General features: G+C 52.0%; 1 protein-coding gene across 3 annotated transcripts in view; it reads left to right on the plus strand.

The window, feature by feature from the left end:
• wnt11 (wingless-type MMTV integration site family, member 11) overlaps positions 1–17,892 on the plus strand; it is a 78,324-nt gene extending 60,432 nt beyond the window's left edge. For all 3 annotated transcript variants that reach the window (XM_072477413.1, XM_072477414.1, XM_072477415.1), the window contains one exon: positions 16,613–17,892. In XM_072477413.1, coding sequence (XP_072333514.1) covers positions 16,613–16,787 — 175 coding nt within the window. In that variant the 3' untranslated portion in view covers positions 16,788–17,892. The remainder of the gene's footprint in view (positions 1–16,612) is intronic.
• Positions 17,893–18,250: the final 358 nt, after the last annotated feature.

Below are 18,250 nucleotides of genomic sequence, written 5' to 3' on the forward strand. Positions count from 1 at the left end.
GGCCATGAAGGGTAGAGTGAGGCGAAGAAGGGTAGAGTGAGGCGAAGAAGGGTAGAGTGAGGCGAAGAAGGGTAGAGTGAGGCGAAGAAGGGGTAGAGTGAGGCGAAGAAGGGTAGAATGAGGCGATGAAGGGTAGAGTGAGGCGATGAAGGATAGAGTGAGGTGAAAAAGGGTAGAGTGAGGTGACGGAGGGGTAGAGTGAGGAGAAGAAGGGTAGAGTGAGGTGAAAAAGGGTAGAGTGAGGTGACGGAGGGGTAGAGTGAGGAGAAGAAGGGTAGAGTGAGGCGAAGAAGGGTAGAGTGAGGGGAAGAAGGGGTAGAGTGAGGCAAAGAAGGGTAGAGTGAGGCAAAGAAGGGATAGAGTGAGGGGTAGAAGGGGTAGAGTGAGGCGAAGAAGGGTAGAGTGAGGTGAGGAAGGGTAGAATGAGGCGAAGAAGGGTAGAATGAGGCGAAGAAGGGTAGAGTGAGGCCATGAAGGGTAGAGTGAGGCGAAGAAGGGTAGAGTGAGGCGAAGAAGGGTAGAGTGAGGCGAAGAAGGGTAGAGTGAGGCGAAGAAGGGGTAGAGTGAGGCGAAGAAGGGTAGAATGAGGCGATGAAGGGTAGAGTGAGGCGATGAAGGATAGAGTGAGGTGAAAAAGGGTAGAGTGAGGTGACGGAGGGGTAGAGTGAGGAGAAGAAGGGTAGAGTGAGGCAAAGAAGGGGTCGAGTGAGGGGTAGAAGGGGTAGAGTGAAGCGAAGAAGGGGTAGAGTGAGGCGAAGAAGGGTAGAGTGAGGCGAAGAAGGGTAGAGTGAGGGGAAGAAGGGGTAGAGTGAGGCGAAGAAGGGTAGAGTGAGGCGAAGAAGGGTAGAGTGAGGGGAAGAAGGGGTAGAGTGAGGCAAAGAAGGGTAGAGTGAGGGGTAGAAGGGGTAGAGTGAGGCGAAGAAGGGTAGAGTGAGGCGATGAAGGGTAGAGTGAGGCGAAGAAGGGTAGAGTGAGGTGAGGAAGGGTAGAATGAGGCGAAGAAGGGTAGAATGAGGCGAAGAAGGGTAGAGTGAGGCCATGAAGGGTAGAGTGAGGCGAAGAAGGGTAGAGTGAGGCGAAGAAGGGTAGAGTGAGGCGAAGAAGGGTAGAGTGAGGCGAAGAAGGGGTAGAGTGAGGCGAAGAAGGGTAGAATGAGGCGATGAAGGGTAGAGTGAGGCGATGAAGGTTGGGAGGAGGCTCCTGTCGAGCACAAACACCACCGTAGACTTGTTGGGGCAAATCCTATTTGGGACACATGTCCTGAATGTGCTGTAAATTGTATGTAAGTTCAGTGAATAGGAGCGAGGGAAACATTGGGGACAGGAAGAACTGGTTTGAGAGAAGGTGGTTTGCATTAACTGACGAGCTGTGGAGAGGTCATTAGCAACCTTTTGTGACTGGGCAATAATATCACAATGATACCTAATACTTGTTAAATCACTCATTGATAGTGACATTTTAATTAAAGCCTTTCAGAAGGGAAAATAGTGATTAAAGAGAGACTTTTCAATGTGTCAATGAATACCCTGTTCCTTTTTCTAAGAAGAGAAAGCAAAATGACTGAATCGAACTTCCAGGTCAATGGGTGTTGTCGCTAACGTACAAAAAATTCACTTTTCTGCTTCCCGATACTACCTCCTCCTGTTTCTGCCTCACTTTGCACTTTTCAATTCTCTCCATAAGTGTTCCCACTCCTCTCTCCCTCTGTAACCTCTTCCTGTTCCACAACCCGTCACAATCTCTGGACACCTCCAATTCCTGCCTGTTGAGGTGGCCTGATTTTATAGCTCCACACTATTGGAGGCTGTGCAATCAGCCACGGTAGCATAGTGGTTAGCATTGTTGCTTCACAGCTTGGGTCATTGTCTGTGCGGAGTCTGCACATTCTGCCCGAGTCTGCGTGGGTTTGCTGCGGGTGCTCCGGTTTCCTCCCACAAGTCCCGAAAGACGTCGTTGGATAATTTGGACATTCTGAATTCTCCCTTTGTGTCCCTGAACAGGCGCCGGAGTGTGGCGACTAGGGGCTCTTCACAGTAACTTCATTGCAGTGTTAATGTAAGCCTACTTGTGACAATAATATTACTATTAAATGCTCTCGAGTTCGCTCCTTAAATCTTCCCACTTTGCCACCTCTGTCTCTTCTCATTGAAGATTCTCTCTCTATCACTTTGATCAAACACTTGGTCACTTGTCCTAATAGCTCCCTCCTGTAACTTGGTGTCAAGTCTTTGACTGATTGATCCTACGAGTGAAATGCTCTGGGGCATTTTGCCATGTTAAAGGTGCTGTATGATATAAGTAGTTATCTCAGACAGCAATGCCCATTGTGGTTAACATAGACATAGATAACATAGAACATAGAGTGCAGAAGGAGGCCATTCGGCCCTTCGAGTCTGCACCGACCCACTTAAGCCCTCCCTTCCACCCTATCCCCCAAACCCAATAACTCCTCCTAACCTTTTTGGGCACTAAGGGCAATTTACCATGGCCAATCCACCTAACCTGCACGTATTTGGGCTGTGGGAGGAAACCGGAGCACCCGGAGAAAACCCACGCAGACACGGGGAGAACGTGCAGACTCCGCACAGACGCTGACCCAGCGGGGAACCGAACCTGGGACCCCGGAGCTGTGAAGCCACAGTGCTACCGTGCTGCCCAATCACAATGACAGCAATGGCACAAGCAATGACGTGTTGTAATTGGAGGCAGATTGATTAATGATCAGAATCGGTCAATAGAGTCAGGACGATTCAATGAGCTAAATCTGTTATGGCAAATTAGTAAATGCATAAAGTTTGTGGAAAAGGGAGAAGGAGTGCCCCATTAATGGCCTATTGTTAAGTCGTTAATGGCTTCTAATCATGGTGCACGGTTAGATGTCGTGGATCATAACCAACTGGTTCTAGGGTCTGGAGCCAAACATTTTAAATTCACGTTGCCTATTGAGGAAGGGGTGTTTCTGGGTTAAACTACCCTGCTAAATTGCCTCGGAAGTAAAACAGTCCGAATGGGAATGAATCACGGCAAAATAGTGCAGATGCTGGAAATCTGAAATAAGAACAGGACGTGTTGGGAAAATGCAACGGGTCTGGCAGCGTCTGCGGAGCAAGTTAACGGATTGAGTGGAATATGATTCTTCTTTGGAGCCGAAAGAGGGTGGCAATGATTTATGCTCTTGAAAGGAGGGAGGGAGGGGGAGGAGGAGGATAGATTAGAGAGCGAAAGAGATGAAATAACAAAAGTCATGGAACAAAAGGCAAAGCAAGTGTAGGCTTGAATGAACTTGGGTAAGGGTGAAATGAAAGCAAAATACTGCAGGTACTGGAAATCTGAAATAAAAACAGAAAGTGCTGGGTAAACTTCGCAGGTCTGGCAGCGTCTGTGCAGAGAGAGAAACAGAGTTAACGTTTCGAGTCCAATATGACTCCAAACGTTCACTCTCTTTTTCTCTCCACAGATGCTGCCAGGCCAGCACTTTTTGATAAGAATGAACCTGCGTTTCTACAGCACGTTTCATAACTGTAGACCATCCCAAAGTGCTTTTCAGTCAAGGAAGTAGTTTTGAAGGGTAGTCACTGTTATAATTCAGGAAACACAGCAACCTATTTACACACAGAACACTCCAGCAAATCACAGTGACCAGATAACGTGTTTTTGTGAAGTTGGTTGAGGATCAATGATTGGCTGGAACACCAGGGGGGGGGGAAACTCCTCTCTGAAATAGCAGTCACAGAATCATTTGAGTCCAGCTGAGGGGGTAGATGGGATCTCAGTTCAATGTGTAATCTGAAGGACAGTGCCTGTAACAGTGCAGCACTTCCACAAAACCGGCACAATGTACATTAACGATCTGGAAGAAGGAACTGAAGGCACTGTTGCTAAGTTTGCAGATGATACAAAGATCTGTGGAGGGACAGGTAGTATTGGGGAAGCAGGAGGGCTGCAGAAGGACTTGGACAGGCTAGGAGAGTGGGCAAAGAGGTGGCAGATGGAATACAATATGGAAAAGTGTGAGGTTATGCACTTTGGAAGGAGAAATGGAAGCATAGACTATTTTCTAAATGAGAAGATGCTTAGGAAATCAGAAGCACAAAGGGACTTGGGAGTCCTTGTTCACTATGCTCTTAAGGTTCAGTCGGCAGTTAGGAAGGCAAATGCAATGTTACCATTCATGTCGAGAGGGCGAGAATACAAGACCAGGGATGTATTTCTGAGGCTGTATAATGTTCTGGTCAGACCCCATTTGGAGTATTGTGAGCAGTTTTGGGCCCCGTATCTAAGGAAGGATGTGCTGGTCTTGGAAAGGGTCCAGAGGAGGTTCACAAGAATGATCCCTGGAATGAAGAGCTTGTCGTATGAGGAACGGTTGAGGACTCTGGGTCTGTGCACGTTGGAGTTTAGAAGGATGAGGTTGGAGTTTAGAAGGATGAGGGAGGATCTGATTGAAACTTACAGGATACTGCGAGCCCTGGATAGAGTGGATGTGGAGAGGATGTTTCCATTTGTAGGAAAAACTAGAACCAGAGGAAACAATCTCAGACTAAAGGGCCGATCCTTTAAAACCGAGATGAGGAGGAATTTCTTCAGCCAGAGGGTGGTGTGTCTGTGGAACTCTTTGCCGCAGAAGGTTGTGGAGGCCAAATCACTGAGTCTCTTTAAGACAGAGATAGATAGGTTTTTGATCAATAAGGGGATCAGGGGTTATGGGGGGAAGGCAGGAGAATGGGGATGAGAAAAATATCAGCCATGATTGAATGGCGGTGCACATTCGATGGGCCGAGTGGCCTAATTCTGCTCCTATGTCTTATGGTTTTATGTCAGCCTGGATTATGTACTCAACCCTCTGGGTGAGACCTGAACTGACTCATAGACCAGAGCGCTAACAATTCTCACACAGTTAAAACAGCGAGCCACTTGCACAGCCCTTAGCGGCCCAGTCAAGTTCTGAGACCTGATCATCACCTCTCTGTGTGCCTCTGCCTCACTCTTGGAACAGCAAGATGCTTTTTGGAATCTTCATATCTGTTATCAGCAGCAACCCGTGCCAAGTTACAAGGTTGGGGGGAGAGGGAAGGGGTCCTGTTGTTTTTAAACTACTCAGTTATCAGACGACACCTCCTGCATCCCGAGGGGTACCAGTCCTAATGAGAATCAAAGGCCAATTAACATACCGACTCTTTGCCAAGGCACGTTCTGCACTGTGTGGGATCTCCACCAGCCATTGGGATAACTTGCCAATTTGCAAATATTCATATGCATATATATCATTCAGGAACTCAACCGAGACTAAAAACACAATAGAAAATGCTTTTGCAAAGCATATATTTTAGACAAAACTTAATTAAGATTTCAAACCCAGGATTCAGATTGTGAGATTGAAGTTCGGTCGCAGTTTGACCATTCTCCAATGATCTCAGTGGGGAAAAATTGCAAAAACGCTTGGGAACCTTAGGCACGAACCAGTGCTACTGGAATGTGCAACTGGTCAGGCAACACCTGTGGAAAGAACTGGAAGATACCACCAATTACTAAACCCCCCCCCCGCCCCGCTCCACTTGGTAACAGCCTCCCCTTCTCTCTGCAGAGGTTACCCAACCTGTTGAATGTTTTTTAGGCTTTGCCTTCCAGATATGTTGTCGCTCGCTCTGCACCTGGATGACATTTTCAACGTTGCGTTGCTCAGTTGGTTGAGGCCTGCCATGTGCCCCAGATCTATAAAGGGTGCACGTGACCATTTAAAGGTGGATCAAACCACCGTCTAGGATGTAGAGCCAACTTTGAGATGTGGGTGTCATTGGCAAGGCTGCTCATCCTTAGTTGCCCTGAGATGGTGGCTAGTTCTTCTGAAAGGGAGTGATTTGATGTGACTGAGTGACTTGCGAGGCCACCTCGGAGGGCAGCTGGGACAACCATGTTGGGGTGGGACTGGAGGCATATGTAGACTGGACCAAGTGCGGGACAACAGGTTCCTGTCCCTAAAGGATGTTAGTGAACCAGTAACGTTTTCCTGACAATCTGACAGCTTCAGTGTCGCTTTTATTGATGCCCCTATATCTGCTTTTTAAACTAAATTAAAACTCTCAAAAGTACCACGGTGAGATTTGACCTCGTGCTCCCTGACCCCTTCAGTTACTGTCCACTGTATCAACGGATCAAACCAGATCGCTCAGTTCCTCTTTTTCCTTTTCCAGAATGAGGGGCAGCACAGTGGTTAGCACTGTTGCTTCACAGCTCCAGGGATCCAGTTTCGATTCCCGGCTTGGCTCGCTGTCTGTGCGGAGTTTGCACGTTCTCCCCGTGTCTGCGTGGGTTGCCTCCGGGTGCTCCGGTTCCCTCCCACAAGTCCCGAAAGACGTGCTTGTTGGGTGAATCGAACATTCTGAATTCTCCCTCAGTGCACCCGAACAGGCGTCGGGATGTGGCGACCGGGGGCCTTTCACAGTAACTTCACAGCAGTGTTAATGTCAGCCTACTTGTGGCAATAAAGATTTTTATTAAAAAGTCATTTTGTGAACCAGACGTTGTCAGATCTGGGGCGCGATTCAACAAAAGAAATTCTGGGCTGGGGTCTTCGGCCTCGCCACGGACGGGTCGCTGACCGCGTAAAGGTCCGTTGACCTCATGCAGGAATGTCCGGTCGCCGGGCAGGCGCGGCCGAAGAAACCGCCGTCCATGTCTGGTTTTGGGTGCATTTAGGGTTTTTTTTCTCGTCACCTGCAGACCCCGCTATTCAAGAGCACCTTTCTTTTGGCCTTGTAGAGGAACCTCGTGGATCAGGGTACCATTTTTAAAGGCAGGCCTGGTCTTTCAACCCCCATACCTCAGCACCCCCACTGCGACCTCTATTCCCCCCCCCCCCCCCATCCCCCATTTCACCCAATTTACCTCTTCCGGGATTCTCAATCCCCCTTTCACCCAACTTCGTATGGGTAAGGCACCCCCCCAGATGCGACTGATGGGCAACCTGGCACCTGGGAACCTTGGCACTGTCAGAGTGCCCAGCTGGCACTGTCAAGGCTCCAGGCTGGCAGTGCCCAGCAAGGGCGAGGTCCAGATCGCCATGTCTTGCGAGATGTTTCGAGCATCGCGAATCGCGCGAGAGGCCTCTGGCCAGGTTTACCAGCCTCTTTCCCACGCCAAGGCGGCGTGACAAGGCTGTTGAATAGTGCCCCTGATCTCCCGGATGATTTAATGCCTGTATTAATGACACCTGGGCCTACAGACAGGCAAATTATCAGAAAAAGAACTTGAGTTTACATAGTGCCTTTCATGGTCACTGACCACTGAAGCCCATTCCGGCCACTGAAGCCCATTCCGGCCACTGAAGTACATTTGAAGTGCAGTGATTATTTTTTTCAATAAATTTAGAATAGCTCATTCATTTTTTCCAATTAAGGGGCAATTTAGCGTGGCCAATCCACCTAGCCTGCACATCTTTGGGTTGTGGGGGCGAAACCCACGCAGACACGGGGAGAATGTGCAAACTCCACGCGGACAGGCACTCGTATGGCACTCCCTCGGTAAGGCACACTCTCCGCACGGCATGCCTTCGGTACGGCATTCTCTCGGTAAGGCACTCCCTCGGTACGGCACGCCCTCGGTACTGCACTCCCTCTGTACGGCATTCCCTCTGTACAGCATTCCCTCGGTACAACATTCCCTCCGTATGGCACTCCCTCCGTACGGCACACCCTCGGTACGGCACTCCCTCTCTATGGCATTCCCTTTGTACGGCACTCCCTCGGTATGGCACTCCCTCGGTATGGCACTCCCTCCGTTCGGCATTCCCTCGGTATGGCTCTCCCTCGGTACGGCATTCCCTCCGTACGGCAAACCCTCGGTGCGGCACTCGCTTCGTACGGCACCCGCTCGGTACGGCACTCCCTCAGTACAGCACGCCCTCGTTATGGCACTCCCTCGGTACGGCATTCCCGTGGTACGGCACTCACTCGGTACAGCACTCCCTCGGTACGGCATTCCCTCGGTACAGCATTCCCTCGGTACGGCACTCACTCCGTACGGCACACCCTCGGTATGGCATTCCCTCGGTACTGCACTCCCTCAGTAAGACATTCCCTCAGTACGGCACTCCCTCTATACGGCAGCCCCTCCGTACAGCACTCACTCAGTAAGACATTCCCTCGGTATGGCAATCTCTCGGTACGGCCACCCATCGGTATGGCACTCCCTCCATCCGGCACACCCTCGGTATGGCACTCCCTCCGTACGGCACTCCCTCCATATGGCACACCCTCTGAATGGCACTCCCTTGGTGCGGCACTCCCTTGGTACGCCACTCTCTCCGTACAGCACACCCTCGGTATCGCATTCCCTCGGTACGGCACTCCCTCCCTACCGCATTCCCTCAGTACGGCACTCCCTCAGTACGGCTTTCATCCGGTACGGCATTCCTTCGGTACGGCACTCCCTCAGTATGGCACTCCCTCGGTACGTCACTCCCTCGGTAAGGCATTCCCTCGGTACGGCTACTCCTTCGGTACGGCACTCCCTCGGTAGGGCACTCCCTCGGTAAGGCATTCCCTCGGTAGAGCACACCCTCCATACGGCATTCCCTTGGCACGGCAATCCCTCGGTACGGCACTCCCTCGGGTCAGAATTCCCTTGGTACGGCACTCCCTCAGTAATGCATTCCCTCGGTACGGCACTCCCTCGGTACAGCATTCCCTTGGTACAGCACTCCCTCGGTACAGCATTCCCTCGGTACGGCACTCCCTCGGTACAGCATTCCCTCAGTACGGCATCCCCTTGGTACGGCACTCCCTCGGCACAGCACTCCCTCCATACGACATTCCTTCGGTACGGCATTCCTTCGGTCCAGCATTCCCTTGGTACGGCACTCCCTCAGTGCAGCATTCCCTCGGTACGGCACTCCCTTGGTACGGCACTCCCTCAGTACAGCATTCCCTCGGTATGACACTCCCTCGGTACAGCATTCCCTCGGTACAGCATTCCCTCGGTACGGCACTCCCTCGGTACGGCATTCCCTCGGTACGGCACTCCCTCGGTACAGCATTCCCTCGGTACGGCACTCCCTCGGTACGGCACTCCCTCGGTACAGCACTCCCTCGGTACGGCACTCCCTCGGTACGGCACTCCCTCGGTACAGCATTCCCTCGGTACGGCACTCCCTCGGTACGGCACTCCCTTCGGTATGCCAGTCCCTCAGTGTTGGACTAGTGTCAGCCTAGATTTTTTGAGTTCATGTCCTTGACTGGGATTTGAACCGTCAACCTTGTGACTCGGGGTGAGAGCGCACCGTGGCTCTCGCTGACACTGCTGAGGCCTAATGCCATATTGATTAGATCCTCACCAATGTAGAGGCTTCTTTGGGAGGTACTTCTTCAACTGAACCTGCCAAACCCTTGACCTCTACTGCACAGAGGTTCTCAAATCTTTCAGATTGAAAAACTCCTCAAGTGGATTAAGCATGGACCGCCTGAATACCTCAATCAACCTCGCAAAAACAGATTATCTGCTCAATGTCACATTGCAGTTTGTGGGTATCTGCTCTGAGTAAAATGGCTGCCCTGCTTCCTATGTGTCAACAGCGATGACACTTCCAGAGTGCTTCATTGGCTGTAAAGCGCCTTTTCTTTCAGGTTAAAGTATGTTAAAACATCGCTCTTGAACAAGGATGTAGTCACACCGAGCCTCCCGCTGGCCTCGGTAACTGTGGGACTCCCTGGCTATCATTCTGCCTCTTTCAGTGCTCCCACCATGAGCGCTCCTCCAAGGGGAGACTGCCAGACCACTCACTGGTTGTTGCACTATTTCTCGCACCTCCTGGTTCACCAAGAATGCTGTCCATTGGGCGGGAATGCACAACTATTTGTCAGGCCCCCTGGAAGTCTTGCAAACCCTTTTGGAGTCTGCAGACCCTAGTTTGGCCGGGCGGGACTAGGGCAGCAGACACATGGGAACACCGCCACCTGCAAGCTCCACTCCCAAGTCTCACACCATCCTGACTTGGAAATATTTTCCGTTCCTTCCCTGAGGCTGGAACTCCCTCCCTCCCAGCACGGTGAATTCACCCTTGTTCAAGAGAGGTGAGGTTTTAAAAGTATTTTAAACTCAAAGAAATACACGTTTCCCCAAAGTGACTTACAGCCAGCACGTTGACTGCAGCAGTCCCAAGAGCGCAGCGAACAATCACCTTCTCTCTCCGAATGGGCAATAACTGACGGCCTTGCCAGCCATGCCCATGTCACACGAAGGAAGAAAGCAAAAACTATCACTATTGTTGCCTTCGCTGAGCTTCTACAAAATTATGAGGGGCATAGACAGAGTGGATAGTAAGAGGCTTTTTCCCAGGGTAGAGGGGTCAATTACTAGGGGGCATCGGTTTAAGGTGCGAAGGGCAAGGTTTAGAGGAGATGTACGAGGCAAGTTTTTTACACAGAGGGTAGTGGGTGCCTGGAACTCGTTGCCGGAGGAGGTGGTGGAAGCAGTGACGATAGACGATTAAGGGGCATCTTGACAAATACATGAATAGGATGGGAATAGAGGACCCAGGAAGTGTAGAAGATTTTAGTATAGACGGGCAGCATGGTTGGCACGGGCTTGGAGGGCCGAAGGGCCTGTTCCTGTGCTGTACTTTGTTCTTTGTTCTTTGCTGTGTGAATAAAGGCCTCGGGAATTGAGCCTGATGCCAACCTAGTCCGTACAGGCTGAGAATCACCACTGACCGAAGAGCCTCTCAGCCCTTTCAAACCCTGAAATGCAGCAGACTCCAAAACAGCTGTACTGGTGAAACAGGGGCTGGTTGGTGTCCAAACTGGATCTGGTTCGTGGGTAACCCCAGGGCCGAGCTGATGATTCTGGCCTCGAAAGCTGCTTTAAGGATTTACAGATGACGATTTGGGAGATATCGGCTCTTCCTGTCTCCTGCTTCCCAAGGGAACATTAAGGGAGAGCGGTTGGAAGGATTTTCACTGGTGCAGTCATTAAAGGTTAAAGCAGTTTAGACCCAGGCTCCCCACTGACAGTACCTAACCAGGTTGACCCATGTGAGTCAACAGCGTCTGTTCCAACCCTTGGAATTTTACAGAAATACATAAAAAGGTTAAGAGCTCTGGCAATCCTATCTTGACAGGTTACATAGAACACAGAACAGTACAGCACAGAACAGGACCTTCGGCCCTCGATGTTGTGCTGAGCATTGTCCGAAACCAAGATCAAGCTATCCCGCTCCCTGTCATTCTGGTGTGCTCCATGTGCCTATCCAATAACCGCTTGAAAGTTCCTAAAGTGTCCGACTCCACTATCACAGCAGGCAGTCCAGTCCACACCCTAACCACTCTCTGAGTAAGAACCTACCTCGGACATCCCTCCTATATCTCCTACCCTGAACCTTATAGTTATGCCCCCTTGTAACAGCTACATCCACCCGAGGAAATAGTCTCTGAACGTCCACTCTATCTATCCCCCTCATTATCTTATAAACCCCTATTAAGTCGCCTCTCATCCTCCTCTGCTCCAAAGAGAAAAGCCCTAGCTCCCTCAACCTTTCCTCATAAGACCTACCCTCAATTAAGTCACCTCTTAACCTTCTTCTCTCTAACGAAAACAGCCTCAAGTCCCTCCGCCTTTCCTCATAAGATCTTCCCTCCATACCAGGCAACATTCTGGTAAATCTCCTCTGCACCCTTTCCAATGCTTCCACATCCTTCCTATACTGTGGTGACCAGAACTGCACGCAATACTCCAAATGTGGTCTCACCAGGGTCATGTACAGTTGCAGCATAACCCCGCGGCTCTTAAACTCCGTGCTGTTCAGGAGGGAGTTATTGGTTGCATGTGGAGCCTGACATATGTTTCAATGGCATACATATACTGTACTTTGTTTTTTAAAAGTTTTATTGAGTTCAGTAAGGTTTGGTGAGGTTATCGGCGTACATTGCACAGCCCTGGAAGATTTCCCGTTGTTTCGGGGAGTTGATATGCACAACAGTACAATCACAACAATAAACCCTTTGTCAGGTTAGGAGTCATTTATAAAGCAAGTTCTGATGCAGTATAAAAGAATGAATAATTCAGCGATAAAAGGATTAGATTAGAAAGACAGGTTGCATAAATCCTGGTTTGTATTCCTTTAAATCTAGGAGATTAAGTGTTAGGCTGATTGAGGTGTTCAAAATGTTAGACGGATTTGATTGGATAGACGTGGAAAGATTATTTCCTCTGGTGGGCGAAGAAACAACAGAGCCAGAACTGTAAAATCAGAGCCAGGCCGATTTGGAGTGAATCCAGGAACAGCAAATATTGGGAGAGATTCGGAACCCTGGTCGCTGTAAGGTTAATGGATGCTGCAGGACAATTGGAGCGTTTAAGACTGAGATTGATACATTTTGTTGGGCAAGGGCATTAACGAGCATGGGGGTGACAGTGGGTAACTGGAGTTGTGGTCTTGACCACCCGTAGTCTCAATTGAAATGTCAGAGCAGGTTAGAGGGGTTGAATGAGCTGTTCCTAATGTTACCATATTCCCAATTTGGGAGGGTGCTTGGGGGGGAGGGGGTGGAGATGGTAATGTCACTAGATTAGTCATCCAGAGATCCAGGCTAATGCCCTGGGGCATAAAACCAGAAGAAATAGGAACAGGAGGAGGCCATTCAGCCCTTCGAGCCTGATCTGCTATTTAATAAGATTGTGGCTAATCTAAGTCCACTTCCCTGCCTGCTCTCCAGAACCCTTAATTCCCCGACTGATTATAAACCTCTCGATCTGAACCGTGAACATATTCAAGGACTCAGCCGCCACAGCTTCCTGGGGTGATGAATTCCAAAAATTCACCTCTCACTCTCTGAGAGAAGAAATTCTTCCTCAAATCCATCTTAAATGGACACCTCCCCTTATCCTGCGACTACACCCTCTGGTCCTGCTCCCTCCCATGAGTGGCAACATTTTCCCAACATTTACCCTGTCTCACCCTCAAAGAATCGTATGTGTTTCAATCGTATCACTTCCCATTCTTCTGAACTCCGAGGAGTACAGACCCAACCTTGTTTGTCTTTCCTCAAATGGCAGCCCTCCATGCCCGGGAACATCCCCTCCATGCCCGGGATCATCCCCTCCATGCCCGGGATCATCCCCTCCATGCCCGGGAACATCCCCTCCATGCCCGGGATCATCCCCTCCATGCCCGGGATCATCCCCTCCATGTCTGGGATCATCCCCTCCATGTCTGGGATCATCCCCTCCATGCCCGGGATCATCCCCTCCATGCCCGGGAACATCCCCTCCATGCCCGGGATCATCCCCTCCATGCCCGGGATCATCCCCTCCATGTCTGGGATCATCCCCTCCATGCCCGGGATCATCCCCTCCATGCCCGGGAACATCCCCTCCATGCCCGGGAACATCCCCTCCATGCCCGGGAACATCCCCTCCATGCCCGGGATCATCCCCTCCATGCCCGGGAACATCCCCTCCATGCCCGGGAACATCCCCTCCATGCCCGGGATCATCCCCTCCATGCCCGGGATCATCCCCTCCATGCCCGGGATCATCCCCTCCATGCCTGGGATCATCCCCTCCATGCCCGGGATCATCCCCTCCATGCCCGGGATCATCCCCTCCATGCCCGGGAACATCCCCTCCATGCCCGGGAACATCCCCTCCATGCCCGGGATCATCCCCTCCATGCCCGGGAACATCCCCTCCATGCCCGGGATCATCCCCTCCATGCCCGGGATCATCCCCTCCATGCCCGGGAACATCCCCTCCATGCCCGGGAACATCCCCTCCATGCCCGGGATCATCCCCTCCATGCCCGGGAACATCCCCTCCATGCCAGGGATCATCCCCTCCATACCCGGGAACATCCCCTCCATGCCCGGGATCATCCCCTCCATGCCCGGGATCATCCCCTCCATGCCCGGGAACATCCCCTCCATGCCTGGGATCAGCTGAGTAAACCTCCTCCTTACTGCCCCAATGATAGAAAACATAGAAACATAGGAGCAGGAGGAGACCGTTCGGCCCTTCAAGCCCGCTCCGCCATTCATGCTGATCCTCCAACACAAGAGCCTGTTCTTGCTTTCCCCCCGTATCCTTTGGTCCCCTTCCCCCCACGTGCTATATCCAACTGCTACTTTAAACCATACAATGTTTTGGACTCAACTACTTCCTGTGGTAATGAATTCCACAGGCCGACCACTCTCTGGGTGAAGAAATTCTCCCCATCTCTGTCCTAAATAGTCTGCCCCATGTCCTCAGACTGTGACCCCTGGGGCGGGATTCTCTGCAATCGGCGCGATGTCCGCCGACCGGCGCCAAAAACGGCGAGAATCAGTCCGGCATCGCGCCGCCCCAAAGGTGCGGAAGTCTCCACATCTTGAGGGGCCGAGCCCTCACCTTGAGGGGCTAGGCCTGCGCCGGACTGATTTCCGCCCCGCCAGCTGGCGGGAAAGGCCTTTGATGCCCCGCCAGCTAGCGCGAAACTGACTTTGCCGGGCGGCGCATGCGCGGGAGCGTCAGCGGCTGCTCACGGCATCCCCGCGCATGCGCAGTGGAAGGGGTCTCTTCCGCCTCCGCCATAGTGGAGACCATGGCGGAGGCGGAAGGAAAAGAGTGCCCCCACGGCACAGGCCCGCCCGCGGATCGGTGGGCCCCGATCGTGGGCCAGGCCACCGTGGGGGCACCCCCCGGGGCCAGATCACCCCGCGCCCCCCCAGGACCCCGGAGCCTGCCCGCGCAGCCTTGTCCCGCCGGTAAGAGAGGTGGTTCGATTCTTGCCGGCGGGACAGGCATTCCAGCAGCGGGACTTCGGCCCATCGCGGCCAGAGAATCGCCGTGGGAGGGCCCGCCAACCAGCGCGGCGCGATTCCCGCCCCCGCCGAATATCCAGTGCCGGAGAATTCGGCAACCGGCGGGGGCGGGATTCACGCCAGTCCCCGGCGATTCTCCGACCCGGTGGGGGGGTCGGAGAATCCCGCCCCAGGTTCTGAACACACCCACCATCGGGAACATCCTTCCTGCATCTACCCTGTCTAGTTCCGTTAGGATTTTATAATCTCTATGAGATGCCCCTCATTCTTCTGAACTCCAGCGAGAACAATCCCAACCTCGTCAATGTCTCCTCATATGACAGTCCCACCATCCCTGGAATCAGTCTGGTAAACCTTCGCTGCACTCCCTCGAGAGCAAGAACATCCTTCCTCAGAGAAGGAGACCAAAACTGCCCACACTACTCCAGGTGTGGCCTCTCCAAGGCCCCGGATAATTGCAGCAACACATCCCTGCTCCTGTACTCGAATCCTCTCGCAATGAAGGCCAGCACACCATTTGCCTTCTTTACCGCTTGCTGTATCTGTGTGCTTGCTGTCAGAGACTGGTGTACGAGGACACCCAGGTCTCGTTGCACATTCCCCTCTCCCAATTTAAGGCCATTCAGATAATAGTCTGTCTTCTTGTTTTTTCTGCCAAAGTGGATAACCTCGCATTTATCCAGATTATACGGCATCTGCCATTCCTTTCTTTCCTTAAATAAGGGAACCAAAACTTTACAAAGTATTCTGAATGTGGCCTCACCCGTACCTGCCACTATTCCAGTTGCCTTCCCTAATTGCCTATGGATTTGAATCCCTGGTGGAATTTAAATTCAATTAATAAAAGGTCTAGAATTAGAAGCAGTAATAGTCACCAAGAACGTATCAGTGTTGCAAAAACCCACCTGGTTACGAATCTGTTCTCCGTCGCCAGCCTGGCCTTTATGTGAATGGTGACCCAGGAGAAAGGGTGGGGCGTTCTACCCCAACATCCCCCACGTGTCTTACAGCAGCAGAGGTGGGCCATCATTGGCCAGAACCTCCGGCCCCACTGCCACTAACAGGGTTTCCCCGTCATTCGGACCCTCCTTCGCCGGCAGAAAACAGCGGAAAAACTTTAGCCAAAGTCTCTGGCCGGGATTCTCCGACAGCTCGCCGGGCTGGGGAATCCCCGGGGGGGGGGGGGGGGGGGGGGGGGGGGGGGGAGGTGCGAATCCTTCCCCGACGCCGGCTGCCCTATTTTCCACCGCCGTTTTTCGGGCGGCGGCGGGATTCCCGGCACGCCGGTCGGGGGCCGTTGACAGCGGCCCCCTCCCCCGGCGATTCTCGGGGCCCTGATGGGCCGAGCGGCCGTCCAGTGTTGACAGCTCCGCGCATTTGCGCGAACCCACGCCAGCCCTTCAGCACCGGCTGGAGCGGCGCCAACCCCTCTGGCATCCACCTAGCCCCCGAAAGTTCGGAGAATTCCTCACTTTCGGGAGCTGTTGACGCCGGAGTGGTTGGCGTCGGTTTTCCCACCGGTGTGGGGACTTAGACCCCAGAAGGGAGAATCCCGCCCTCCGAATCTTCACTACCTTCTGAAGAAGTCCAGCAAACCACCCAGTTGTATTCAAGGGGGCAGCTCCCCACCATCGTCTCAAGGGCAAGTATGGATGAGCAATAAAGGCTGGCTTTCCCAGCGATATCTGTAGCTCATAAATTATATTTTAATAAATCATTGCAGGGTGCAAGATGAACAAGACGGTTCTTCATCGTTTACTAGTAGCAATTTCTGATTCGCCCCCCCTTCCTTGAATTCTAACTCCCTCCTTCTCTTCTTCCAGGCAATGCAACAAAACATCCAACGGTAGCGACAGCTGCACCCTGATGTGCTGTGGTCGGGGCTACAACCCTTACATGGAGAAGCTGGTGGAACGTTGCCATTGCAAGTACCACTGGTGTTGTTACGTGACGTGCAAGAAGTGTGAGAGGATAGTGGAAAGGTACGTCTGCAAGTGAACGTCCCGCCCCTTCCCCCAATTCCATTCCCCTCCCCATTTCCCCACCCCACCCCCACCCCACTCCCAACACCCCTCTACAAAGACGCACAGGGATGTTGGACGAAACGAAGAACACTATTGGCAAGGCGAACTTAACCTACCCAGATGGTTCCGACTGTGTAAAATCCAGGTGCTGCCTGTCAGCTGGGCCTCTGCCAACATGATCGACCTCTGTGTGTTGCACGGCATGAGTGACATTCTCTCCGAAAGCCTGGCCCTGTTTCTCGCTGGATTTCACTGGATAGATACCGATTAATCGATTTGAAGCGGAGGAAATTACAGGCAGACCATCATGAAAGGACACGGTTGCTGGGGTAATGACAAAACCTTGGTCCTTCTGGGTGAGATCCTGCCACCCGCCTCCCCTGAACCTGGGGGAGCGCCACTGGCTTTAGTTCCTCTGCTCCCCCTTTCCTTTTCTCAGCCCCTTATTCACATGAGATTAAAAAAGAAAGGTAGTTGGGATTTGACAAGTTTTAAGAACGGCTGACGTTTGGGTTTGGGGGGTTGGGTTTCGTCCCGAAGCTAGAGAGACCAAGGCAACAAAACGATGGGCGCCTGGCAGACCTGCGCCCGTGAAGGCAGCTGCTTGAGTTACTGCCAGAAGATGGAAATGTGGCGTGCAGGAATCCAGCGGAGTTACCCGGGTGGGGTCGGAGAAAGGGAAGCAGGTGAATGCCAGCACAAGCAGGCTCTGGGATGCAGTCTGGTTCCATCACTGTGGGTGCAAAACACACATGCCTCCAGGTCCCTCTCCAGTTCCAGGAAGTGGAATTTCACAGAGAAACAGACATTTGCCGAGCTCCTGAGCACTGGGAACGACTATCTTGGCAATGGGATTCCCACAGAGCCCCAGCAGCGACTGTAGATATATAATCTGTACATATATTTTCTATTACTGGCTACAAAATAATTTCAAAAACTCTGGAAAAAAATAATATTTATAAGACTTTAGAATTTTAAGTTTTTCGTGGGAGGCTTAAATATTTTAAGGTTTTTTGTGAAAACAATGTCCTATATTTTCTTTGAAAGGCTTTTAAAATAAATACATTTTTAAAATGTCAGACTATTCCTTATTTGGTTTCTCTGATTCAGCAAAAGTCTGGATGTCCTTTATCTGGTAATTCTGGGGGGCGATTCTCCGGTTGCGTTGCGCAATGTCGGGAGATTCCGGAAGAGGGCCGCAATGGGATTTGCGGCAGGCATTAGACAGTTTCCGATGCTCCCGGCCCGCTCTTGCTGCCGTGACCCCGATCTCTCTCAGAAAGGACGGGAACCTGGGGCGGGATTCTCCGAATTCAAGTCGAATACACTGCCTCCCGCTAACGCTCCCGCTCCGCCCACCAGCGCAATTCACTACAGGTGTCTAAAAGCGAGGACCAGCGCCATAGACTCTGAGGGGGTGCAAGGAGGTGAGTACCC

The sequence above is a fragment of the Scyliorhinus torazame genome, chromosome 15, assembly GCF_047496885.1.
Source record: "Scyliorhinus torazame isolate Kashiwa2021f chromosome 15, sScyTor2.1, whole genome shotgun sequence".
Taxonomy (NCBI): Eukaryota; Metazoa; Chordata; class Chondrichthyes; order Carcharhiniformes; family Scyliorhinidae; genus Scyliorhinus; species Scyliorhinus torazame.